The sequence below is a fragment of the Pan paniscus genome, chromosome 5 (assembly GCF_029289425.2).
Source record: "Pan paniscus chromosome 5, NHGRI_mPanPan1-v2.0_pri, whole genome shotgun sequence".
In the NCBI taxonomy this organism is placed as follows: domain Eukaryota; kingdom Metazoa; phylum Chordata; class Mammalia; order Primates; family Hominidae; genus Pan; species Pan paniscus.
This window is the reverse complement of record NC_073254.2, coordinates 68,779,531-68,807,383: the sequence shown is the minus strand read 5'-3', so window position 1 is coordinate 68,807,383 and position 27,853 is coordinate 68,779,531. Positions and strand designations below refer to the sequence as shown.

At 36.5% G+C, this 27,853-nt stretch overlaps 1 protein-coding gene across 1 annotated transcript in view; it reads right to left on the bottom strand.

The window, feature by feature from the left end:
- Positions 1-27,069, bottom strand: part of TINAG (tubulointerstitial nephritis antigen) — an 81,913-nt gene extending 54,844 nt beyond the window's left edge. The window contains exons 1-4 of the mRNA XM_003828936.5: positions 26,605-27,069; positions 14,775-14,838; positions 14,028-14,117; positions 8,469-8,583 (exon numbers count right to left, since the gene is read on the bottom strand). Of these exons, the coding sequence (XP_003828984.2) occupies positions 8,469-8,583; positions 14,028-14,117; positions 14,775-14,838; positions 26,605-26,959 (624 nt within the window). The 5' untranslated portion in view covers positions 26,960-27,069. The remainder of the gene's footprint in view (positions 1-8,468; positions 8,584-14,027; positions 14,118-14,774; positions 14,839-26,604) is intronic.
- Between the last annotated feature and the right edge of the window lie 784 nt (positions 27,070-27,853).

The following is a 27,853-nucleotide window of genomic DNA, read 5'->3' as shown; positions in this document are numbered from 1 at the left end:
TTGGCAATTCCAGGTGTTGTAACTTATTACAATAATTCAAAGCACTAGGTAATTTAAATTCTTCCCAACTCATCATTAAGAGTTTTAATTTAAATATCACCAGAGTGACTTTTATGCAAACAAATCCCCAGGAGCCAGTAAATGATTTTGAATTAAATTTCCTTTTCTTTGCTATGGTGAGTGGAAACTTGGGAAAGAAATGTAAATCATTTTCTCTAGAACATAAAATATTCCAAGCTGCAGAAATTTGCTTATAAAGGATATGTTAGAAATAATTCTCAGGAAATATATAGAGACACATAAGTGAGTGTGTGGCCCACCGTGGCCCTCAATAAAAGCAAGTGAAAGAGCAAACCTTATAAAGGTCTGTCCTCTTTTCTTAAATAATGCTGCCCACTATTTTTTCTCACTGGGTAGGAACAAAAATGAGAAATAAAACAGAAAAAAAAACTCTTTTTCTGTTGATCATACAGTTAGGTCACTCAAAACCATAAAGATTTAAATCTTATGATTGTAGGGGAGACCCAAAAGTATATCAAAGCTGAACATTTCAGAAAGTTAGCTTTGGTTAAGAGATTAAAAGTCTTTTTACTACTTTGAACCTGAATTGGCCAACGCTATATTGGAACTCTACTAACTGGAGTAGGTAGACTTAGTAGAGTTCCAATTAGCGTTGGCCAATTCAGGAACTCTACTAAGGGGAAACAATTTTTTAGATGGCCTGTCTATGAATATAAATAATTCTATGGTGGCTTTTAACCTCTCTCAATCTTGGCTTGACTTAACTTCTCAACCTCAATTTGCCTGTCTTTAAAATGTGAGTAATGATAGGATCCACTACATCATGCTGCTGGGAAAATTAAATGAGATCATGTATGAAACTGTAAGTGCTTTAATACACAACTACTTCATAAACATCTGTTATTATCTTCTCTGATACTAGTTATAACTTAGAAGGCCCTGCTACTGGAATTTGAATTGGAACAATAACTCAGGTGATTACATCACTCAAAAGCAAAGTACATTAAACATTTGAAGAGAAACCTGTGCATTTACAACTCATCCAACAGCAAACAACAATCTTGCCTCCTAAAGATGCTGAGAGCTTCTAGGCAGCTGAGACTGGATGTCTTCATTGGAGAGTGGAGAGGCTGCACTCCAGCAGCCTGGAAGCACCACTCTGCCCCGGGCATTCATAACAGGCCTTGAATACAATCAATATCTCAACTGGAAAGTCTATGTGCCTGGAGAACACCACACACTGGGTGGTAACACGGCAGATTTGTGAGTAACAGGTTTGTAATAACAAGAGAGGTAGAAACTTCTTTGTGCAAGATACCTAGTAGCAGATGATAACACCTCTTAAAAATGAAAGGGAAAAACCAATATGATAGTTCAAAACATAACTTGAGGTAATTTTACAAAGGAGTTTGCCAGGTCATCAGGCAAAATTTGAAGATATGCTTTTAACAGAAATCTTGAGGATTTTTGAGGATCAACCTTTACTAACCATCAAGGCATATATGTCTGAAGATGCTAACATTTATTTTATTCTAATATGATAATGAATATTCCTATAGACAGGACAAAATAACTGTGTTTAGGTAAAAAGAAAAATTGAAACAATGACTTGCTGAAGTACTGGCACACTGAATAACCGGTAATCCGAAATTCGTATTTCTGTGAAGTCATTAGCAATGTAAATAAACACTCAATTATTCTTTTTCTGGATTATCAATTTTATTTTATTTTATTTTATTTTTTATTATTATACTTCAAGTTCTGGGATACATGTGTAGAACGTGCAGGTTTGTTGCATAGATATACATGTGCCATGGTGGTTTGCTGCACCCATCAACCCATCATCTACATTAGATATTTCTCCTAATGCTATCCCTCCCCTAGCCCCCAATCCCCCAACAGGCCCCAGTGCATGATGTTCCCCTCCCTATGCTCGTATGTCCTTATTGTTCAACTCCCAATTATGAGTGAGAACATGCAGTGTTTGGTTTTCTGTTCCTGTCTTAGTTTGCTGAGAATGATGGTTTCCAGCTTCATCCATGTCCCTGCAAAAGACATAAACTCATCCTTTTTATGGCTGCATAGTATTCCATGGTATATATTTGCCACATTTTCTTTATCCAGTCCATTATTGATGGGCATTTGGGTTGGTTCCAAGTCTTTGCTATTGTGAATGGTGCTGCAATAAACATATGTGTACATGTGTCTTTATAGTAGAATGATTTATAAACCTTTAGGTATATACCCAGTAATGAGATTGCTGGATCAAATGGTATTTCTAGTTCTAGATCTTTGAGGAACTGCCCCACTGCCTCCCACAATGGTTGAGCTAATTTACACTCCCATCACCAGTAAAAAAAGCATTCCTATTTCTCTACATCCTCTCCAGCATCTGTTGTTTCCTGACTTTTTAATGATTGCCATTCTAACTGGCATGAGATGGTATCTCACTGTGGTTTTGATTTGCGTTTCTCTGATGACCAGTGATGATGAGCTTTTCTTCATATCTTTGTTGGCTGCATGAATGTCTTCTTTTGAGAAGTGTCTGTTCATGTCCTTTGCCCACTTTTTGATGGGGTTGTTTGTTTTTCTTGTTAATTTGTTTAAGTTCCTAGTAGATTCTGGATATTAGTCCTTTGTCAGATGGATAGACTGCAAAAATTTTCTCCCATTCTGTAGGTTGCCTGTTCACTCTGATGATAGTTTCTTTTGCTGTGCAGAAGCTCCTTAGTTTAATTAGATCCCATTTGTCTATTTTGGCTTTTGTTGCCATTGCTTTTGGTGTTTCATTCATGAAGTCTTTGCCTGTGCCTATGTCCTGAATGGTATTGCCTAGGTTTTCTTCTAGGGTTTTTATGGTTTTAGGTCTTATGTTCAAGTCTTTAATTCATCTTGAGTTAATTTTTGTATAAGGTGTAAGTAAGGGGTCCAGTTTCAGTTTTCTGCATATGGCTAGCCAGTTTTCCCAGCACCATTTATTAAATAGGGAATCCTTTCCCTATTGCTTGTTTCTGTCAGGTTTGTCAAAGATCAGATGGTTGTAAATGTGTGGTGTTATTTCGGAGGCCTCTGTTCTGTTCCATTTGTCTGTATATCTGTTTTAGTACAAGTACCATGCTGTTTTAGTTACAGTAGCCTTGTAGTATAGTTTGAAGTCAGGTAGCATGATGCCTCCATCTTTGTTCTTTTGGCTTAGGATTGTCTTGGCTATATGGGATCTCTTTTCATTCCATATAAAATTTGAAGTAGTATTTTCTAATTCTGTGAAGAAAGTCCATGGTAGCTTGATGGGAATAGCATGGAATCTATAAATTACTTTAGGCAGTATGGTCATTTTCACAATATTGATTCTTCCTATCCATGAGCATATGAGCATGGAATGTTTTTGCATTTGTTTATGTCTTCTCTTATTTTCTTGAGCAGTGGTTTGTAGTTCTCCTTGAAGAGATCCTTCACATCCCTTGTAGGTTGTATTCTGAGGTATCTTATTCTCTTTGTAGCAAATTGTGAATGAGAGTTCACTCATGATTTGGCTCTCTGTTTATCTATTATTGGTGTATAGGAATGCTTGTGGTTTTTTCACATTGATTTTATATCCTAAGACTTTGCTGAAGTTGCTTATCAGCTTAAGGAGATTTGGGGCTGAAACAATGCGGTTTTCTAAATATGCAATCATGTCATGTGCAAACAGAGACAATTTGACTTTCTCTCTTCCTTTATGAATACACTTTATTTCGTTCTCTTGCCTGATTGCCCTGGCCAGAACTTCCAATACTATGTTGAATAAAAGTGGTGAGAGAGGGCATCCTTGTCTTGGGCCAGTTTTCGAAGGGAAAAGCTTCCAGCTTTTGCCCATTCAGTATGATATTGGCTGTGGGTTTGTCATAGATAATTCTTACTATTTTGAAATATGTTTCATCAATACCTAGTTTATTGAGTGTTTTTAGCATGAAGGGGTATTGAGTTTTATCGAAGGTCTTTTCTGCATCTATTGAGATAATCATGTGGTTTTTGTTATTGGTTCTGTTTATGTGATGGATTACATTTATAGATTTGGATATGTTGAAGCAGCCTTGCATCCCAGGGATGAAGCCGACTTCATCATGGTGGATAAGCTTTTTAATGTGCTGCTGGATTCAGTTTGCCAGTATTTTATTGAGAATTTTCACATCAATGTTCATCAGGGATATTGCCCTGAAATTTTTGTTTTTTGTCGTGTCTCTGCCAGGTTTTGGTATCAAGATGATGCTGGCCTCATAAAATGAGTTAGGGAGGAGTCACTCTTTTTCTATTGTTTAGAATAGTTGCAGAATAAATGGTACCAGCTCCTCTTTGTACCTCCGGAATAATTTGGCTATGAATTCGTCTGGTCCTAGACTTTTTTGGTTGGTAGGCTATTAACTACTGCCTCAATTTCAGAACTTGTTACTGGTCTTTGTGCAGGGATTCAAATTCTTCCTGGTTTAGTCCTGGGAGGGTGTATGTGCCCAGGAATTCATCCATTTCTTCTAGATTTTCTAATTTATTTGCATAGAGGTGTTTATAGTATTCTCTGATGGTAGTTTGTATTTCTGTGGTATCAGTGATGTTATCCCCTTTACCATTTTTTATTGTGTCTATTTGGTTCTTCTCTCTTTTCTTCTTTATTAATCTGGCTAGCGGTCTATCTGTTTTGTTAATCTTTTCAAAAAACCAGCTCCTGCATTCATTGATGTTTTGAAGGGTTTTTCATGTCTCTATCTCCTTCAGTTCTGCTCTGATCTTAGTTATTTCTTGCCTTCTGCTAGCTTTTGAATTTGTTTTCTCTTGCTTCTCTAGTTCTTTTAACTGTGATATTAGGGTGTCTGTTTTAGATCTTTCTCATTTTATCCAGTGGACATTACATGCTATAAATTTCCCTCTAAACACTGTTTTAGCTGTGTCCCAGAGATTCTGGTACGTTGTGTCTTTGTTCTCATTCGTTTCAAAGAACTTATTTATTTCTGACTTAATTTTGTTATTTACCCAGTAGTCATTCAGGAATCGGTTGTTCAGTTTCCATGTAGTTGTGCAGTTTGGAGTGAGTTTCTTATTCCTGAGTTCTAATCTGATAGACTGTTTGTTACGATTTCCATTCTTTTGCAAATGCTGAGGAGTGTTTTACTTCCAATTATGTGTTCAATTTTAGAATAAATGTTATGTGGTGCTGAGAAGATTGTATATTCTGTTGATTTGGGGTGGAGAGTTCTGTAAATGTCTATTAAGTCTGCCCAGTCCAGAACTGAGTTCAAGTCCTGAATCTCCTTGTTAATTTTTTGTCTTTTTGGTTTGTGTAATATTGACAGTGGGGTGTTAAAATCTTCAACTATTATTATTTGACAGTCTAAGTCTCGGTAGGTCTTTAAGAACTTGCTTTATGAATCTGGGTGCTCCTGTATTGGGTGCATACATATTCATGTTAGTTAGTTCTTCTTGTTGCCTTGATCCCCTTACCATTATGTAATGCCCTTCTTGGTCTTTTTTGATCTTTCTTTGTTTAAATTCTGCTTTATTAGAGATCAGGATTGCAACCCCTGCTTTTTTTTCTTTCCATTTACTTGGTAAATATTCCTCCATCACTTTATTTTGAGCCTATGTGTATCTTTGCATGTGAGATGGGTCTCCTGAATACAGCACAATGATGGGTCTTGACTCTTTATCCAATTTGCCAGTCTGTGTCTTTTAATTGGGGGAATTTAGCCCATTTACATTTAAAGTTAATACTGTTGTGTGTGAATTTGATCTTGACATTATTATGCTAGCTGGTTATTTTTCCCCTTAGTTGATGCAGCTTCTTCATAGTGTCAATGTCTTTAAATTTTGATATGTTTTTGCAGTGGCTGGTACCAGTTTTTCCTTTCTATATTTAGTGCTTTCTTCAGGAGCTCTTGTAAGGCAAGCCTGGTGGTGACTAAATCCCTGGGCATTTGCTTGTCTGTAAAGGATTTTATTTCTCCTTCACTTATGAAAGTTAGTTTGTCTGGATATGAAATTCTGAGCTGAAAATTCTTTTCTTTAAGAATGTTGAATATTGGCCCCCACTCTTTCCTGGCTTTTAGGGTTTCTGCAGAGACATCCACTTTTAGTCTGATGGGCTTCCCTTTGTGGATAATCTGATCTTTCTATCTGGCTGTTCTTAACATTTTTTCCTCCATTTTAACCTTGGTGAATCTAGTGATTATGTGTCTCGGGCTTGCTCTTCTTGAGGAGTATCTTTGTGGTGTTCTCTGTAGCTCCTGAATTTGAATGTTGGCCTGTCTTGGTAGGTTGGGGAAGTTTTCCTGGATAATATCCTGAAGTGTGTTTTCCAACTTGGTTCTATTCGCCCTGTCACCTTCAGGTATACCAACCAAAGGTAGGTTTGGTCTTTTCACATAGTCCCATATTTCTTGGATGCTTTGTTTGTTCCTTTTCATTCATTTTTCTTTAATCTTGCCTTCATGTTTTATTTCATTAAGTTGATCTTCAATCTCTCATATCCTTTCTTCTGCTTGATTGAATCAGCTATTGATACTTATGTATGCTTCATGAAGTTCTTGTGTTGTGTTTTTTCAGCTCCATCAGGTCATTTATGTTCTTCTCTCAACTGGTTATTCTGGTTAGTAGTTCCTGTAATCTTTTATCAAGGTTCTTAGCTTCCTTACATTCAGTTAGAACATGCTCCCTTAGCTCAGAGGAGTTTGTTATTATCCACCTTCTGAAGCCTACTTCTGACAATTCATCAAACTCATTCTCTGTCCAATTTTGTTCACTTGCTTGCAAGGAGTTGTGATCCTTTGGAGAAGAAGAGGCATTCTGGTTTTTGGAATTTTCAGCTGTTTTTGTGCTGATTTTTCCTCATCTTGTGGATTTATCTACTTCTGGCCTTTGATGTTGGTGACCTTTGGATGGGGTTTTTGCGTGGGTGTCCTTTTTTTGATGTTGATGCTATTGCTTTCTGTTTGTTAGTTTTCCTTCTACCCAGTCAGGCCCCTCTTCTGCAGGTCTGCTGGAGTTTGCTAGAGGTCCACTCCAGATCTTGTTTGCCTGAGTATCACCAGCAGGGCCTTCAGAACAGCAAAGATTGCTGCCTGCTCCTTCCTCTGGAAGCTTCATCCCAGAGCAGCACCCACCGGATGCCAGCCACAGCTCTCCTGTATGAGGTGTCTGTCGAACCCTGCTGGGAGGTGTCTCCCAGTCAAGAGGCATGGGGGGTCAGGAACCCACTTGAGGAGGCAGTCTGTCCCTTAACAGAGCTCAAGCACCATGCTAGGATATCCACTGCTCTCTTCAGATCTGGCAGACAGGAAAATTTAAGTCTGCTGAAGCTGCTCCCACAGCTGCCCCTTCCCCTAGGTGCTCTGTCTCAGGGAGATGGGAGTTTTATCTATAAGCCACTGACTGGAGCTGCTGCCTTTCTTTCAAAGATGCCCTGCCCAGACAGGAGGAATCTAGAGAGGCAGCCTGGCTACAGCGGCTTTGCTGTGCTGTGGTGAGCTCCACCCAGTCTGAACTTCCAGGTGGCTTTGTTTATAAGGGGTGGCGGTTTATAAGGGGAAAACCGCCTACTCAAGCCTCAGTAATGGCCGACGCCCCTCCCCCACCAAGCTCGAGTGTCCCAGGTCAATTTCAGACTGCTGTGCTGGCAGCGAGAATGTCAAGCCAGTGTATTTTAGTTTGCTGGGCTCTGTGGGGGTGGGATATGCTGAGCCAGACCACTTGGCTCCCTGGCATCAGCCCACTTTCCAGGAAAGTGAATGGTTCTGTCTCACTGGCATTCCAGGCACTACTGGGGTATGAAAAAAAAAACTCCTGCAGCTAGCTCAGTGTCTGCCCAAATGGCCACCCAGTTTTGTGCTTGAAACCCAGGGTCCTGGTAGTGTAGGCACCTGAGGGAATCTCCTGGTTTGCGGATTGCGAAGACCATGGGAAAAGCGTAGTAACTGGGCCAGAATGCACCATCCCTCACAACACAGTCCCTCATGGCTTCCCTTGACTAAGGGAGGGAGTTCCCAGACTCCTTGCTCTTCCTGAGTGAGGTGACATCCTACCCTGCTTCTGCTCACCCTCCATGGGCTGCACCCACTGTCTAACCAGTCCCAATGAGATGAACCGTGTACCTCAGTTGGTAATGCAGAAATCATCCACCTTCTATGTTGGTCTCGCTGGGAGCTGCCAACCAGAGCTGTTCTTATTCGGCCATCTTGCCAGCCCATTCAATCATTCCTAAAGGAGACTATGTCTAATTGGTAACAGTAAACTTGCAAAGCTCATATGAAACTTTTGAGGGGTTTAACGACCATTTAGGGAAAGGGTTTTTTATTTATGTGACAAAATTATGACTGAAAGCTCAAAACTCATTATTTTAGTGATTTATAATTGCTTTTAATGCACACACGAACACACTTTTACAAATACATGCACATACGTGAATCAGAAGGAACACTTACTGTCATTTCATTCATGCTCAGGAGCATGGGACTAGGTGGCAAAGTGCCAAGGCGAAATTTAAAACCATCTTCTAAAGTCATTCCCCAAAATTGGCTGTAATTCTGTGCTGTCCATCTGCCTTACAAATGAGAGAAAAATATAGAAAAATATATACAGGTTATATGACATCACTTTTATAAATACATGTTCCTTTATATTTCTGAAATTCAATAGCAGCAAATCTCACAATATGAGAATTGTCATAGGCTAGATATTCTTTATATAATGATGCATTATTGATTATTTTATAATCAAGGGTATGAGATACTCTTCCTAAATAAGGTCCATTTCAAGTATTTTAATGATTCTTATGAAGAACATAATCCCACAAAGGGATTAAGTGTTAATAAGGCCAATATATGCAGTTTCCTTTAAATGCCATTAAATGCATCTTAGAAAGAAGCTTAAATATACAGAAATGCACTTATACATTAAATAGGTTAATACATTTTCTTTAAAATTTAGATTTGAAAAGAAATTGACAAGGTAAAAAAGTATGCATGAAAAATGAAGGACAAAATAGTTATAATTTTAAAAAATGACATCAGATTTTTAAAAATTAATTAAAAATCTAATTAATCAGATATTGAAATATTCTATTATATATTAAATGCGTTCATTTGTTTTAAGTGCTCAATCATCTTAGTTATTAATAATAATAAAAAATCTGTTGATGTGAAAGTGCATATTTTCGTAGAGACATATTTTGTGCCCTTAATTAGAAAAAAATTTCTCTTCAAAATTTAATATTGAAATTTGAAGACAAACAAAATTTTTTACTAGATGATAGTGGATAAAAAATTAGAAAGATGCAAGTAATTTAATCATTGCCTATTCTGAATTATCTACCACTTGAGGTCAATATATTTTCAGTACTCACATCAAATTTAAACCCTGTCCTGCTATGTTTATCACCAAAATCGTTTATAATGTGATAGGCTCTTATGAATCATTGAAAACACAACTTAATTTTTAATAATATACCTCACAAGTTAATGCTTTTAATTTGTATAAGATCCATTAGTTCATAAAATCTTTAGAAACTTGGTTACAATTTAAAGTGCAATCTCAATAAGGGAACCTCTGAATATAAGAGATATTGTAGTATAATTCAAAAGGCTAACTGGGCAAAATTGGGCAAAACTGTGACATCAGTAAGTATGTTTTTGTTGCCCTATGTTATTAGTTTTCAAACATCAGGTCAGAGGCATTCATAGGTTATTTAATTCAGCACTCAATTTGGTGAGCAGGGTGATAGTTTAAGAAAGTAAAATAGAAGATAGGAGAAATAATAGGAAATAGTAGAGTTTATTACAAATACTGAGGTAATAAACTCTCTGTGTCTGTATGTGTGTGTTGATGCTTGTGCACGTGTGTGTGTACTAGATCACAAAGTAAAATGTATGTTCTACTGTGAGATATGCTCAAAAAGTGTGAAAGGTATGACTAACCTATAACATCCTTCTTGACCTAGACTCATAAGTTTCATTTTAATCCAATTTAGCATTTATTGAACTTTCTTAATTGATCTATCATATTCTCTGATAAACACGGAGAACATAGATATGAATAAACTTCTCTACATTTAAGAAGCTCATACCTTAAGAAACACTGCAAAGATAGAAATGACTTTGGCATGTGCCATTTGTTAGCAATATATCAAAATATGATCAAAAGCTTCAAACATAACTGAAGGAGTTGGCAAATTTTTTACATGAAGCAAATTTAGTTCTCTATCTGGAAGGATGAGAATGACTTTGGTGACCAGACATGAAAGAAGAGAGCATTTGTTTAAAGTAAAAGTAACTCTTGAGCAAAGCATGCAGGTTTGAAGTTGGGTGGCGTGTTTAGGGAATGACAGATAAGTTAAATGCTTAAACTAGGAGAGAGGATAGGGACACAGGGGCTGAAAACGGTATAAAAGATAAGGTAGTAAAAAAGCTTTTGGACCAACATGTTTTTATGCTAAGGACAATGCTTACGTTTCACAAGCAATGGAGTACCATTGAGAATTTCTGGAAACAGAAACAAGTCAGGTAATTTCAAACTAGGCTTGATAAAGAAATGCATTAGAATATAGTCTAGAATGGAAGAAGTAAATATCTAAGAGAAACTTTTTGTGTGGGAGTTAGCAATATCTACTGACTGAGAGTAAAAGGAAGGAAGAACCAAACTAACATCAAATTTTCAAGTTGAGCAGATAGAGCAAGATGCCAGTGACTAAGAATAGGTAGAAGTTAATCACTGCAGTTTGGGGTGAGCTGGTTTTGAGAAAACAGTGAAAAATGAAAGCCACTTATCCAGTAGACCAAATTTTGAGTTCATAAGAAAGAATCTATTTCACTAGCCTTTGAATGTAAGCTGGCCTAGTAACTTGCTTTACCCAATAGAAAGTGGTAGAATTGATATCGTGAAACTTTCAAGCATAAGCTTTAAGGGAGGACTGGGGCAACTTCCACGTATGCCCCATTAGAATAATAATTATGAGAAGAAGCCAAAGCTAGCCTGCTGGAGAAACATGGCCCAATTAACAACCTGCACCAACCACAAGATATAGAGTAAGGCCATCACAGACAATTCAGCCTCAGTTGAGGCTCTGTTGACACAGGAGTAATTCCAAAAGAGAGCAGTAAAAGAGCCTCAGTGGAACCTATTCCAAATTGCTGATGTGAAAAGATGAAAAGCTTATGGTTTTAAAATGCTGAATCCTGGAATGGTTTGTAATACAGCAGCAGTTAATTGAAACACTTATATATCTCCCTTTATTCCACTAACTTTCTGATTATTACTTGTGCCACTAATTTACAGCTTCTATTCTCCCCTATTATTAGAAATCCTTTTATAAAGGTATGATAGTGTTGGCTCCTCAACTAGATGGTAAATTCCCTTAACATAAAAATTATTTGCTTTTTTGTTTTGTTTGAGGCAGAATCTCACTCTGTGGCCCAGGCTGGAGTGCAGTGGCGTGATCTCAGCTCACTGCAACCTTCACCTCCTGGGTTCAAGCAATTCTAGTGCATCAACCTAACGAGTAGCTGGGACTACAGACCTGTGCCAGCACACCTGGATAATTTTTGTATTTTTGGTAGCGATGGGGTTTCACCATGTTGGCCAGGCTGGTCTCAAACTCCTGACCTCAAATGATCTGCTTGCCTCGGCCTCCCAAAGTGCTGGGATTACAGGCATAAGCCACTTCGCCAGGCCAAAATGATTTATTTGTATCCTCAGCCATGCCACCAGTGGAACATATGTTTTATTAATATCAACTGATTACATTAAAAAATAATACAGAGAATAAATAAGCACTGAAGTACATTACATAGAATAAATAAAGACTTGGATCTAAAATACTGTCAAGATGTGGGAAAGAAATATTTTAAACCAAAGATTGCATATTTGATGTAGGCTATTTTAAAAAGCACTTAATAAATATTGAATGATATAATATGGTTATATTTTTACACATAAAAACAATTTGAGCATAATGAAGAGAGAATAGCTGAGAATTAGAACTTTCTTTTAAATTTAAAGACTTCCCCCCTTTTTTGCCCTGGTAAATAATTTTAGTTTTATTTCTTGTCTTTATAGCTTGCTCCTTTTACTTAACTTTTTTCCTTTGGTTTTTATATGTTTCCTTTTGCTCCAATTATACTTCACTTTCTACTCTTTTAAAGTTATGTGATGTTTTAATATTTGCTACTAAAATGCAAAGCCCATGCCTCTTAAGCAGCTGTAGGGCATGCTCAAAATAAATAAATCATGGAAAGAAAGTTCCTCCTTCCAAGGAAGATATTAGGTTGGTGCAAAAGTAATGGTGGAGTTTTGCACCAACCTAATAGCATTCCCAACAACCTCTGTGCTCCTAAGTGTGTATTCTTAGGTGTACCACATTGGTTTAGACTATGGTTTCTCATGTACTTGTTAACAGTGGAAAGCTAGGCTGCTCTATTTTGGTTTCTTGGAAATGTATGTTAATTAGGTCTAGCATTTGAACCCTTTTAGGAATCTGATTCAGTTTCTCAAGATGACATACACTCTCATCTTCTTTGAATAATTTAAATATGATTTGCCACAGAAAATTATAATTGGTTTTCCCTGGAAATACTGAAAATGTCATCAAGTTATCTTCTAAAATATTGGTTTAACACAAACACACACACTCACAAACACACAGAGGAACTGAGAATGGTTTAAGGATATTAATATCAACAAATGTGACTTTCTATGTTTTGTATGTTCCAAGAAAAAACTTTGAGTACATTGAAATTTAGTGTCCCCATTATGCTGGGAAACAACATGTTATATGTGGAAGGAGATTACACTTCCATTTTATAAAAATACTTCTCCAGATTATTTCACTTTTCTAATTGCTTGATAATAGTTCTTTTTATGTGAAATTTTTTCCAGAAATGTAGAAGATGTTATCAAGGGTATATCGAGATTCGATCAATGGCAGTGGAGAAATCCTGAAGCAGATACCAGCTGGCTGGTTCCTCTTCCTTTTAGTTCTATAATAAAAGCCAGGGTTGGTGCCTGTATCTTTTTATGTTTCTTGGGGTTTTTTTTGTTTGTTTTGTTTTGTTTTGTTTTGTTTTGTTGACAGGGTTTCACCCCCCGATTCCCACGCTGGAGTGCAGTGGCGCAATCTCGGCTCACTGCAACCTCCGCCTCCCAGGCTTCAGTGATTGTTGTGCTTCAGCCTCCCGAGTACCTGGGATTATTGGCATGCACCACCATGCCCAGCTAATTTTTTCTGTATTTTTAGTAGAGATGGTGTCTCACTAGTTGTCCAAGCTGGTCTTGAACTCCTGGCCTCAAGTGATCCACCCACCCACCCTGGCCTCCCAAAGTGCTGGGATTACAGGCATAAGCCACCTCGCCGGGCCAGTGCCTACATCTTAATTTCCTCTATGTAAATGGAGACGCCACCTAATTTTTCAATCTGTATGAGAGCATCAGTTATTTCCAATGTTTCAGTGTCAATCATCCCTACCTTTTGTGTACTAGCAAAGTAAAGTAGCTCAATCTGTCTTTTGATTCAACTGTAAGTGACATTGGTTAGATACCCATCATTTCAGTGAAATTATTTAGATTGGCTTGTTATTTAAATATCATCCTTGTAAGGTCAGATTCTACCCATGATAGCTAAGCATGTGATTGGCTTGGTGAGGGCAGCAGCAGAGGGAGAAATGGTTAGTATGAATACATGAATTTTGCTGACTTCCTGATTTTGCCTAAATACTTATCCAAAGTAGCTTTCCCTCCACTTCCCTTACCTACACCATGACATTGCTCTTTCCTAGACAATTTACAGCTATGCTCTAGATTTATTATTTGATCATTTTAATTATTTAATGTTTACCTTTGCATTCCAGTTTTACATGCTTTCTATCTCCCTTCCTATTTCTCTCCCACTCTTTCTTTTTAAACAATGACCATTTATAGAAACCAAGCAATACATTGAAACCTGCACAGTAAATGGCAGTGTCAAGAAACATACAAAGCAAGATTTCTCTCACCCATAGTCTCCTTTATTGACCTGTTCAATTAATTCTGGACGAACAAGGCATACATGCTGGGAACATTTCCATTGCTGTCCTGAGCATGTGCTGCAAAGATATGACAATTACAAAAGTGGCTTGGTCTTTATGAAGTATATTTCAATTAGTAAAAAGAGTTATACATTGTTAAGGCATAAAACATAATTTCTTGATTAATGTTAGCCATATGGTTATTTGATTCTTGGCAAAAATAAATTGTAAAACATACGTTAGCTACCACTCAATATGCTGTAATCCTCTACTCCAGGCAATTAACAAATGATATGATCACACATCTGTTGAAGTTTGAAAACATAAGCCAAATTGGATGGTAGATTCAATGTACTTGTATTTGGAAACTTTCTGCAGGCTAGTCCTTTTAAAGCAGCCTGTTTTTATACAGTTACTGTGCTCAAAAAACACAATTTGCCTGTAGGGTATCAGAATATTATAATTAAGAGGTACATTTAATGAAGACCTGTTGTATGATGAAGACCCTTTGTCAAGAACATCAACCTCAAACATTAAAAGATATTCATGATTAAATTTTCAAAATCCCTTAAAATTAAATATGCTTATACAAAGTTACAGGTACATGATGTCTTATGACATATGATTCTGCCTATATGTACATAAATGTATACTTTGGTTCGCAAATATTTCTTTTATTTGAAGAAAACATACACACACAGTAGAACTCAGTTCTGTGCCACTTAAATTTATTACCAGGAGTTGCAGTTTTCTTTAATTACTGATCCCTCTTCATAATGTTGACCATCTTTGAAGCAACCTGTCAAAGTAACATGTAAAGAAATGAAAATCCTAAACTAAGTAATAAAGTACATTAACATAAAATGTAATCAAAAATCATAGTTAGCTTTTCAAATATGCAGACATGTTTGGTGCCAAAAAAGCTGATAGAATCCATGTCTGGTTTGTGTCAAGGTGTGTATATCGAATTCTTCTGTGCTTGTTTCAATGCTTTTATCTTTAAACTGCATATTATGTTCCAACAGGGAGGATTTGCAAAACATGAAAACAAGATTACCAAGGAATTAATCACTATGCTCAAAAAATAATTAATGCTTTTAAGTAAGTAAACAATATAATAGTATTTGAATTGATTTATGGCATTTCTCATTTAAAAAAAACAACTAATCAAGTCTCATAAGTGCTTATAATTAATTGGATATGACTGGAGCAAGTAGCTTTGGACTCAAAATACCAGGTCATTTCATTGAATTTACCTTACAAAGACAAATTCTATTTTTTTCTTTAGGATCTGAATAAGGGAAGAAATTCAGGAAATCAATAAGATTGTAGCCATTTGCCTTCCAAATCCAAATGTTTCTTAACTGTTAACTGAAACTAGTTATTAACTGCTTTATGAGATTATATGAACGACTCAAAAGAGATGGATGGTGAATCATTATCATATAAAAACCACTAGTAACGTATTGTAAAAATAGTGCTCTGGTTAAAAATTTAAATTCCTTTTGAAAATATAATCTGCTCAAATTCAAAATTAACATTGAATTAGCAAAAGGGACTCAACTTTGTCTAGTGAGACTGTTTTTGATAGAAACATGTAATTGGTATTTTATGCCAATGGCCTCTAATTAAACAAAATGAATTTTAACCTTTTATTTCTAAAATCATAGGGCAAACTATAGGTTTAGAAAGCATTCTAAGGGACCTTGTTTAACTTCTAGCCACAATGTTACAAAGCCACTTAAGGAATTAGCCATTGTTTGATTTTCCAAAAAACATTTTAATAAAAAATATTTCATAACTGCCCCTCCCCTGGATGTTTCACAGTCCAATATTCTACTTAATGAATCTAATTATTTATGTATTTGTGTCTATGCATCCCTTTCATATGGAATTTTGGTATGTCACAATCATGGGGTAAGAAAAGGAAACCACCCTTCTCTTGACCACAGTTTTCCTAATGCAGCAAACCCGAGATGTAGGAAGACTGAACTTCACATCAAATTCATGGTTTTAATTGCTACATAAGATTAGACTCCTTTCATAACTGAATCCACAGTATGTTTCTAATTTAAAGAGATTCTAAAATTTTTTATTACCTAGAAACAACAGAAAATCCATGCAACAATCCAAGTTTTCATTCAAAGCCAAGAGAAGTACTTCCCTGACCATTCTTAAAAACTGAGAGTATGGGATTAAAAAAAAGCTGATTTTTAATCATACCTCATGAATCTTGAGTGTTCAACATATGAATTCCATGGATAAATGGAACAGACATCTCAAGGGTCCTTAAGGAAAAAGACCTTAATACTCAGCTGAGTATTAGCTGACTTATACTCAGCTAATAATTTTGAAGTCAGGGGACCGCCATTACCAAGCCACCCCAAATCATCAACACTAAATTTAATGTTAACAAAAACTCCATTTCTTGGTCATCCTTCCTTAATTTCATGTAAGAGATAACTGAGACATTGCATTCACTTTAATCTAGCATGAGAATTAATCTCTTGAGCAAAAGCCATAATCAGTTACTTCGGACCCCGGTCAAGGTGTTGACACAGTAAAGCATCAGTGTCTGTATAATACCCAGACGCAGTTCACTCACTCCTTTGCTACAATCCTTCCCAACTCCAACGGATCCCTCATTTCCCACACAGCATTTACAGAGATCGTCAAAAATATACATCATGTCGCTTCCTACTTAAAATCTTCAAGTCGTTTCCCATCAAATTTAGAATAAGACCAAACTTCTTACTGTAACCTATAAGGCCTTATCCAAAATGTCTCCACCCTAATCTCTGCACTTATCACTCCTGTTGAGCTGACTAGGGTGGAGGTTCCCAGAAGCATGAAGGATTAGCATAATAGTAGTGAGGATAGAGAGAAGTAGGTGGATATAACTTGGAGGTAACTCAAAGGGAATCACTCATGGATTGAATCTGGTGAATGAGGGCAAAGAGGAATCAAAGATACCTCATTAGGACTTTGGCTTGAGTAATAAAGAAATGGTACAGCTATCACTAAAATAAGAAACAGGCTTATGTCAAGAAATCAAGACTGCTACTGTGTATATTTTAGATTTAGATAAAACCTAGGCTAGACATCCTAACAGAGATATCAAGTAGACAGCAGTTTATAAAAGACAAGAGTTAAGCCCAGGCTGGAGCATGAATTTGGGAGACACCAACATCCATATCTACTTTTTCAAACACAAGACTAAATAAGAGTCTTTTGGAGAGAGTGTATATAGGTAAGAGAAAGTGGTCCAGGACTGAGCTCAAAACACTGCATCTGACAGACATTCAGAAGAGGAAACTGCGAAGGAGTGGCCTGTGAGGGAACAGAGAATTGAGGAGAGGGTGGTGTCATGAAAAACAGGGTTAATAAAGTGTTTCGAATGCTCTAGGTGGTCAGCTGCATACAGTAATGTCGAGAGGCCAAGAACACAAAAACAGACATCTGAATATTGCATTTGGTAATGTAGGAATTGCCAATAACCCTGCCAAGAGAGATTTCAGTGAAGTAGCAGGGAGCTGACATCCTGTAGGAATGGGTTGATGAGAGACTTGGAATAAGAAAGTAAATTTTTCTTTCAGACATTTTGCCATTAAAGGAAAGAAGGGAATGAGATGGTAGCTGGTTAAAGACATGAAGTTAAGGGAGAGATTTTATAAAGTTGGGAAAGGCAAAAACACATTTTGGAAATTAATGGTTAATCCACATGTATTAGCCCGTTCTCACACTGCTAATAAAGACATACCCAAGACTGAGTAATTTATAAAGGAAAGAGGTTTAATGGACTCACAGTTCCATATGGCTGGGGAGGCCTCACAATCATTGCAAAACACGAAGGAAGAGCAAAGAGACATTTTATATGGTGGCAGGCAAGAGAGAGCTTGTACAGGGCAACTCCCATTTATAAAACCATCAGATCTTATGAGACTTATTCACTACTACAAGAACAGCATGGGAACAACCTGTCCCCATGATTCAATTCCCTCTCACTGGGTCCCTCCCATGACAGGTGAGAATTATGGGAGCTACAATCCAAGATGAGATTTGGGTGGTGACACAGCCAAACCATATCACCAGGAGAAAAGAAAAGAGAAAAATGATGCTTGAGAAGAAAGAGAGAGCAAGAAAGCGAGAGAGAATGGTAGAGATGGAGGTATCGAAAAGACAAGAGAAGATGGGATTCAGAACTCAAGAGGGGGAGTCAATTCAAGGTAAGCAGTAACCCAGATGCAGGTAGGTTGAAAACTATGATTGTGGAGATATGAAAGAATTCCTGTCTGGTAGCTTTACTTTCTCAGTAAAATATGTCTGGAGCTCCTCAGAGTGAGTTAATTAATTGGTTACACACAGCATCTTGACCAATAAAACAAAGCAAAACAAAGCCAAAACTAACGACTGTTGAAATTAAGGCAGTTTTGTGACTTTAACAGCATTTAAAGCAATATTAGGCAAATAATATATTTGGAGAATGAAATAGTTTATCTTCTCGAATTGAGAAAAGAAAATAATACATTGTCTATAATTTGTTTTAAAATAATTCATCATAGTATATTACAAGTATCTGTGCTGGTCTAAACTTCACTTCTTGAACTGCAAAAAGATGATGATATGTTGTCTATAATTTATTTTAAAATAGTTCATCACAGTGTATTATAAGTATCTATGCTGGTCAAAACTTCACTTCTTGAATTGCAAAACGATAATGACATGTTGTCTATAATTTATTTTAAAATAGTTCACCACAGTGTATTATAAATATCTGTGCTGGTCTAAACTTCACTATAGTAAAGGCAGTTGCTTGCTCTAATCAGGAATCCACCCCCCAGGGTTGTTCAGTGGCATTCACTCTGAAAGACCAGGCTTTGGAGAAACTGCTACAAGTGCTTCCATTACCCATATTTTGATCAACCCTAGAATATTAGTATAATAAATGTCAGAAATGGGTTTTATTGTTAAAATTCATGACTTGTTAATCAGCATAATTGTGATAAATAATTGGCTCCCATTGGTTAAATTATAATTTTTTTACTTATGAGGATTACCTAAAATATTTCAAAGTCACATCCCACCCTTGTATCCCATAGCTTAGATGTATCTCTTAAACTCAAAACCAACTGTACTCTTAGACTTGGCTCTCTAGGACTGATATTTGTCCTGTGTACTGTGTCCAGCCAAGTAGAAAGGAGGAATTGTCATTCTCTGATAGCCACTGTATAGGTAACAGAGTTCTACCTCTGTAATATTATCACATGTGCCTCCAATAAATCTTTCATGCAACGTAGATGTGGGAACACGTAAAAGGACAGGAACTGGAGATTTCATGAAGCTTATAGACATTGTATGAATTGGTTTGTGTCATATTTTTGTAACTGTCAGTATACGTGGCAAAGTATGGACTGTGATTTACCTTCATTGTAATATAGTTAAGGAGGCTGTGAAGAAGTAAATAACCCTCTTCGAATTCAAACATGTCAGTGACTCACATACCTTTTTTACCAATGTGAACATATTGTGCATAATCAAATCAACTTAGGTCTGTTCACAGCAGATGGTCTACTAGACTTTCTCCTTAAAATCCGCTATACCAAAAGGTTATGTCTAGAAAATCCACTCGAGCTCTGTTTTCAATTCTGTCACTGGTTCTCCATATCTGACATTTGAATTTTTTTACTTTTTTTTTTTTTACTTTGACAGGGTCTTATTCTGTCATCCAGGCTAGAGTGCATTGGTGGAATGATAGCTCACAGAAGCCTCAAACTCCTGGGCTTAAGGGATCCTCCTGCCTCAGCCTTCCATGTAGATGGGACTACAGTGCATGCCACTATGACTGGCTAATTTTTATTTTTTTTATTGTTGTTGGTGGAGATGAGGTCTTATTGTACTGCTAGGCTGGTCTTAAACTCTTGGCCGTCAAGAGATCCTCCCACCTTGACCTCCAAAGTGCTGGGATTACAGGTGTGAGCCACCACACCCAGCCTGACATTTGAAATCCTTTACTGGAAGTTACCATCAGATATGGCAAAGAAAACACAGGAAGAAGATATTTACCAATATGCTTTACTTCCAGTTTGTACAAAATGGATATATTTACTTTTTTAATCCTGAAGATAATGTACATAGTTTTAAATCCTTGATTTAAAGAGCTCTTAGAACAGGCACAATAAGAGGAACTGAACAATACCCATGTAACTAAATCTCTGAAAAATATATTTAATAGATCAGTGAGTGATCATAGAATCTCAGAGGAAAGTTGCTTTATGCATGCAACCAATAGCATAAATAATATACATTGTATTTTTATCTTAACTAATTTTGCACATTTTCTCAATATTGTGTAGTACTATTTTCAAGTAGCTGCTTTCAAAAGCAAGATAAAACAAAAGAAAAAAAATTATCTGTATGGGAGCATTTATAGTCTAATGTGAACTTTTTGCTACAAAATAATTCCTTCCTTTCATAGTGAATGGAGTAAAAACTATACCTGGAACATAAATTCTACATAAACTATGACCCTAAATTAAAGTCTTAGCAAAATTCTATCTCTCAAGCAAAAATGGATATTGAAGAAGTAGCAACTACTTTTTTGTATGCACTGTATGCCTCAAATAAGAAAATCTCAAGTACATTTCAGCACATTAAAAAATTACAACTCATACTTTTAAACTGAGACTCAAAAAAATATTAAATTGATATAATAACTAATCAAAAGGCAGACATCCAAATAGCCACTGTGTTTTTAGGTGATTCCACATTCTTAATTTTTGGCAGAGATTGCCGGTTATTCCCAATATCATTCTCTACTCTTTTTTTTGTAACAGAACCCCATTCATAGCTAGACACATTACCACACAGCTAAGAAAAACCTGTCTTTGATGGTTGGTATGTCCATGTGACTATATTCTGGCCAAAGAGATAAAACAGAGGTGCTCATCTGTGCTTTAGAATGTCTTCTCAAAATGTGGAAACTCTAATCTTCTTTTCCATTTTTTTTAAATGGGACTCAAATATTACTTTTGGAGCATGAAGAGCCAAAGCAGCTCATGACTACAAGGGCCATTTTCTAGGAATGGTGAAGCAGAAGGCTGCATGGAGCCTTGTGGCTAATGACAAAGTGAATCCAGGCAAAATATCTTATGTGTTAAAAATACGTATTTTAGTTAGGGTTGTCACCAATCTGACATGTTCTTATATGGTACATAGTTTTTATCAAATAAACATTTAACCATTTTAATATACTCAACTTTCCAGGGTGACATTCCTGTCTACATGTGGCATACAAGTCACACGATACTTCTTAATTGTTTCGCATACCTAAGTCTCCTTACCCATGTAGATCCTAAGTTTCTCGAGGCCTGGGACTTTATAATACCCTTTTCTTATGACCCTCAATGCTTAACACAATCATGGATATATAAAAAGTTTTAAATACTATCAATTACTCCTGTTGATATTCCAACATCCAAAATAATATAGAAATTGCACATTTAAACTATAAACAACAATACTTTGATACTTTCTAAATATCTTTTAAAACTATGTATGAAAAAGTATGCTTATGAAAATATTTTATTATTTTAAGTCATATGAGTAAATTATTTTTTAATTTAACAAATACAAAATTTGAAATAAAATTAAAATCCTCTAAATATCAATTAATCCAAATTCAAACAATATTTACTAGGCCTCCCACTTCATGGCACCATAATTAGTACGCGATAAGTAAATCACCATGTTTACTCTTAAGAAGCTGCCGTATAATTAAAATAAAGTAATATTCTATTAAACAACATAGAATTAAATAATGAATGAGTTAATATCTGAAAAGTGCTTAGAACAGTTGTTGGCTCCATAGTAAGTATTCAATAAATCTTAGCTTGTAAGGAGGAGGAAGAGTATGTTCAGTAAGACAAGAGAAAACATGCTACTCAGGGTATGTTACAGAAGGGTCTGTTAAGTAAATATGTACTATGTGCAGGTTCTATGAGGGGTGAATTTCCCTTGTCTGCCCAATCTTGTCACTATTAGAAACTATATTTAAATAACAGGAATATGATCCCTAACTAATCCTGGGCACAGGGCTCCTTATGATGCCTTATGTATTCTCATCATGTTACTAATATATATTAACTTCACCTATTATTTTAAGGATCATACCAACATGACAAAATAGAGAAGTTCAAAAAAATACATGTTTAAGATGCTAATTTTAAACGTTTAATTTTCTATTAAACATGTATTTTCTATTTTTAAACATGTATTTTCTATTTTTCGATGAAAATACACCTTCCATTTTCAAAGAAATTACCTTCTTTCAATCCCAAAATACCTGCAATAGTAATGGCCCAAGGGTGCATGTACAGCTGTGCAAGTTGTATATGGAGCAAAAATGAGGAGTTCCACTTACAGAAACTACAGACATACTGACCCCGGCAGAAATGAGAGAAGTGGGTCAGAGAGAAAATAGCAAGGGGTAAGGGATATAGGAAAATGGAAAATACATGTTACCAAAAGGTGGCATCCACCACTCATCTCTCTCACTAATGAAAATCTCATGCAAGACCCTGGACCCAGAATTGTCAGATTTTTCAATTTTTCAAGAGTAGCTAAACATCTGGATTTTTAAATAAAAAATCCTGGTTTTTAAATATTTCTGATTCATATTAATGCTATTTTCTGTTGGCTTTATTTTTTTCTATGTAGATTACCACATTATCTACAAATAATAAGAGTTTTACTTTATTCTCTTCAGATTGTTTTACTTCATTTTTTTCTCTTAAAGCATAACAAATATCTTCCTGTTAAATGTAGCAAAAACGGTAGAAATCCATGTTTTATTACTAGTCTTAAAGGGAACTTATCTACATTTCTCCATTATGTATGATGTTTACTTTGGAGTTCTGGTGTAGACATCTTTACTGTGATAAATAAAAACATTTTTGTTTCTAATAACAGAATTGAGAAAAATTGCCAATAGGATATGAGCTCTCATGAATAAATAGCATTTATTCATAACAACAGCCAACCAACTATAAAATATATTTTTAAAATATGTAATACAGTGCTTGAGCTCTGAAGTTTGAAACAGCCTGGGAAACAAGGAAAAACCCCATCTCTACTAAAAATGCAAAAAAATAGCCAGGCATGGTGGTAGGCGCCCGTAGTCCCAGCTACTTGGAAGTTTAAAGTGGGACAATCACTTGAGCCCGGGGAAGGTCGAGGCTGCAGTGAGCCATGATGGCGCCACTGTACTTCAGCCTGGGTGACAGAGCAAGACCCTGTCAAAAACAAAAAACAAAAAACAAACAAACAAAAAAGCAATACAAAATAAATATCCAGGAATAAACAAGAGTATTATAAGGCCACTATGGAGTAAAGTGTTAAATCTATTTAAGGATATTTTTAAAAATCAGAGTAAGTGGAGAAATATCCTATACTCTTTGATGAGATGTCATCACATTACGGAGTTCAGCTATCTTCAAATAAGTCTATAAATTTTATGCAATGCTATTCAAAATTCTAGCTGAAGTTTTTTGAGGAACTAAAAAAACTTATTCAAAAACTGTTTATGGAAGATTAATGTCTACATGACCTAAGTCATCTTCAAAAAAGGGGGGTGAATAAGCTGACTTGCTGTACCAGATATTAAGTTGTATTACAAGGCTGTGGATAGGAAAAAGTAAGTCACAGGAAGAAGAAAGCCAATCATTAATGAGCATATGAAGAGAAGCTCAAACCCACTAGAAATGAGAGAAATGCAAATTAAAATGACAATGAGAAATCACGTTTTACTGATTATATAAGTAAAGGTTACCTCTCTGGATAATACTAATTGTTAGAGACGTGTCCCCGTATAGTACTAGGGGAACATAAACTAATGCAGCTACTTCTGAGAGCCATCTGGCAAGACTTAGATTAAATGCATACCTGGGACCCAGCAATTCAAGTCTTGCCATATCATGCAAGTCAGTAAGAAGGCATGCATGAGGCTGTCCATCATGGACTTCTTTGTGATAGCAAAGAGCTGTAGACAACTTAGGTGTCCACCCACCATGGAGGGAATAGGGAGTTAGATGAGATGAAGGGACATCACAGAGAATGAAGCATCAGTCAGAAGCCACAGACTAGTCATACTAGTCCACGGAGACTTGGAGAGAGTCTTAAAACATGTTGCTGTCTGAGAAAATCAAGAAACAGAATGAGGTCTGTAGCATAATATGGTCTATATAAATTAATAATTCAAGCACACAAAACAAGACCACATGCTGTTAAAGGGTATATAAAAATGTTTTAAAAGGAGGTTACCATTGGAAAGATGGGAATGGCTCATAAAAATGAAAGGAAAGGAAAGGAATAGAAAGGAAAGGGAGAGGGAGAAGGAGAGGGAGAGAAAGGAAAGAAGAGAAAGAGAGAGAAAAAAAAGAAAGAAAGAGGGAAAGAGGGAGAGAGAAAAAGAAAGAGAAAGAGGGAGAGAAATAGAGAGAGAAAAAAGAAAGAGAAAGAAAGAGGGAGAGAGAAAAAAGAAAGAGAAAGAAAGAGGGAGAGAAAGAGAGAGAGAAAGAAAGAAAGAGGAAGAGAAAGAGAGAGAAAAAAGAAAGAGAAAGAAAGAGGGAGAGAAAGAGAGAGAGAAAAAAGAAAGAGAAGAGGGAGAGAAAGAGAGAAAAAAGAAAGAGGGAGAGAAAGAGAGAGAAAAAAGAAGAAAGAAAGCGGGAGAGAAAGAGAGAAAAAGAAAGACAGAAAAGAAAGAGAAAGAAAGAGAGGGAGGGAGGAAGGAAGGGGAGAGAGACAGAGAGAGAGAAAGAAAAGAAAGAAGAGAAGAAAGAAAGAGAGAGGGAGGGAAGGAGGAAGGAAGGGGAGAGAGACAGAGAGAGAAAGAAAGAAAAAGAAAGAGATAGAAAGAAGAAAAGAAAGAAAGAGAGGGAGGGAGAAAGGAAGGAGAGAGAGACAGAAAGAGAGAAAGAAGAAAGAAAGAGAAAGAAAGAAAGAAAGAAAGAAAGAAAGAAAGAAAGAAAGAAAGAAAGAAGGAAGGAAGGAAGGAAGGAAAGAAAAACAAAACAGAGGAAGGAAGAAAGGAAGGAAAGTCTAGGAGTAGTGGTTCATTCCTGTAATCCTAGCACTTTGGGAGGTCAAGGTGGGAGGATAGCTTGAGGCCAGGAGTTTTAAGATGAGCCTAGGCAACACAGCAAGACCCCACATTTACAAAAAATAAAATAAAAGAAATTAGCTGGGTGTGGAGGCACACACCTGTAGTCCTGGCTACTCAGGAGGCTGAGGGAGGAGGATTGTTTGAGCTCAGGAGTTAGAGGCTGCAGTGAGCCATGATCCTGCCACTGCACTCCACTCTGGGTGACAGAGCAAGACTCACACACACACACACACACACACACACACGGAAAAAAAAGGAAGGAAAAAAGAAAGGGAGAGAAGGATGGAGGTGTGGAGGGAGGGAAGAAGGGAAAGCTGTTTATTGGTAAAATGTAAAGACCGAGGATAAATAACAATTATGTGGAAAATTTAAAATAATACATATGTAGACACATAAAGAGACATTTCCTCAATTTTACAAACAAGATGACATTATTGAGAATGACGGCTATGGCATCTGGATTTTTTTTTTTTTGACACAGTCTTGCTCTGACTCTTTAAATGACATCTGGATTTTGAAATAAGGATTCCAAGCCCCTAGTTTACCCTAAAATGTCTTCTAACTGGGATTTCTAGTCACCATCACCCATTTATGGTAGTGTGACAGAGAAGTCTGATTAACCCTGAAGTTCTGTTGAGGAGATTTAATACAATGAGAGACAGAAAAATAAAGCCTCATCTATGCTCAAAATCCATAGTCATTCTCCTCCAATTAGATAAATATAATAAATACCATCATCCTCTTTATATTGTATTTATCCATTTAACCTTAGACTTTTTCAACCACTCTATATGAAGCCTTCCTTTCTTTTTAATAATTGTAAAAGTCCCAGACTGGAAAAACAAATGAAGCAAAACAAAAATACACGTGAAGAATACATTTGGTATTACTCAGGCAGAGCGGGTGACTGACTTTATCTTATTTTGTCCTGGTTTTAATAGCATTACCAATACCACAGTTTCTAATGCTAGTGCATCCATTAGCCCTTTGAAATAACAACTAAAATCTACGGATAGTAAATCTTGTGACTTTCTTGAGAAAGAGGTTACACACAAAAAGTCTTGAGAAACCTGATGTCAATACAAAGGAGAGAGAGAGAGAAGAGAAGAAAGAGTTTAAAGTAATCCTTATATAAGTTGAGTGAGTATTCAAAACTCACTGATCAGGATTCCGATCAGCACGCAGGACTGTCAGATCAGAACTTTCCTGAAGGTGCTTGTATTACACAGGAACCCCACATCCAAACCAAAGCACTTTAACAATCCAAAGAAATGTATTTTCTCAATCGCAATAATCATTTTCATTTCATTGAAAGAAGGAAAAAAAGAAAGAAGAAAAAGAGAGAACGTTTGTCAGATCTTGTTGTTATGAACGAGGATAATGTTGAAATACATTCCCAAAGCCTACCTTCTGGATACCAAGGCTGTGTGTGAGGAGGCCATTCTTTCTCTTCACGGCAAAAGGACTTGTAGTCAGGACAGCAATCAGAATTTTCTCTGTCACAGAATTTATCACAGTAGCACAACGCATTCGCCGCATAGAACTCAGTGACACAGCCATCATCTCTGTCTTCACAACAGCCAAAATTTCTACAGTATTGCCCTTGGAAAATGGCTCTTTTGAATCGAGTACCTTGCAAAACAGTGTGATTCCTAGTGAAATAAGCCTCTAGGTCCACTTCTCTTTGAGATAAATACTGCTTCTCCATCCAGATTTCTGTAGTAAGATAAGAGAAGATTAAGATCTTATATCCGGTCCACATTCTCTGGAAGTCAGGTATAGCTTCCACTTTCCGTTATATCCAATACCCTTAGCCTTGTGGGCTTCTCCTTGGAACCTGAATTCTAGTCATTAAGACACTTCAGCCTGAACCCTGAAACTGATCCTTTACTTGAATGAGTATACTTCTTATAGTTAAACATTAATCAAGAATTTCAATGTTTGACCAAGATAATGTATGTTAGAAATAAACTATTGTTATTCCCCCAAAGTTAAAAAACTTATATTTCATATAGTGTAGAAATTTTGCATCATCAAAATATCTACATAAAATCTTATGCATAGAGATACATTGAATATTGCATGCCTCTCAAAAAATCTAGGTTCTTAAATCAAAAGCCTCCTTAGAATATACATGGCCCAGATTATGGCTGTAATAACCACTGGCAAGGCGCAGGAAATTCAAAAGTCAGAAATGCAATTATTCGTTTCACCTGCCTGCATTGAAACGAACATCCAGGCTCTCATGAGGTTGCCTGCTAGGATCTGTCATATCAATAACAGTTGCTCTAAATCATGCCCAGTCACACACTGGTTTGATTTCCCATCTGTACTCCATTTACCTACCAGAAGCGTTTTGATTTCAAGGCTTAGTGGAACCTAATTCAGCAAGAAATTCCCTGAGGGTGACCTTAGTTCTCTCCACCTGAGTCCCTGCTTAGCACAAACACTGGGAACATTCAGTATCTTGAAGGCAGCTTATAGTCAAGAAAAGTCAGTACTCGGTGTGAATGAACTATGGGGGGAGGGTGTTGTGAAGGAAACTGGAAGGACAAGGTGTCATTGTGTTTTTATAGAGCTGTGTGTTTTCACTGGTTTTTGGCTACACTGTATTTACTCATTAACTACAACAACTTCCTTTGGATTGGGGATAAGT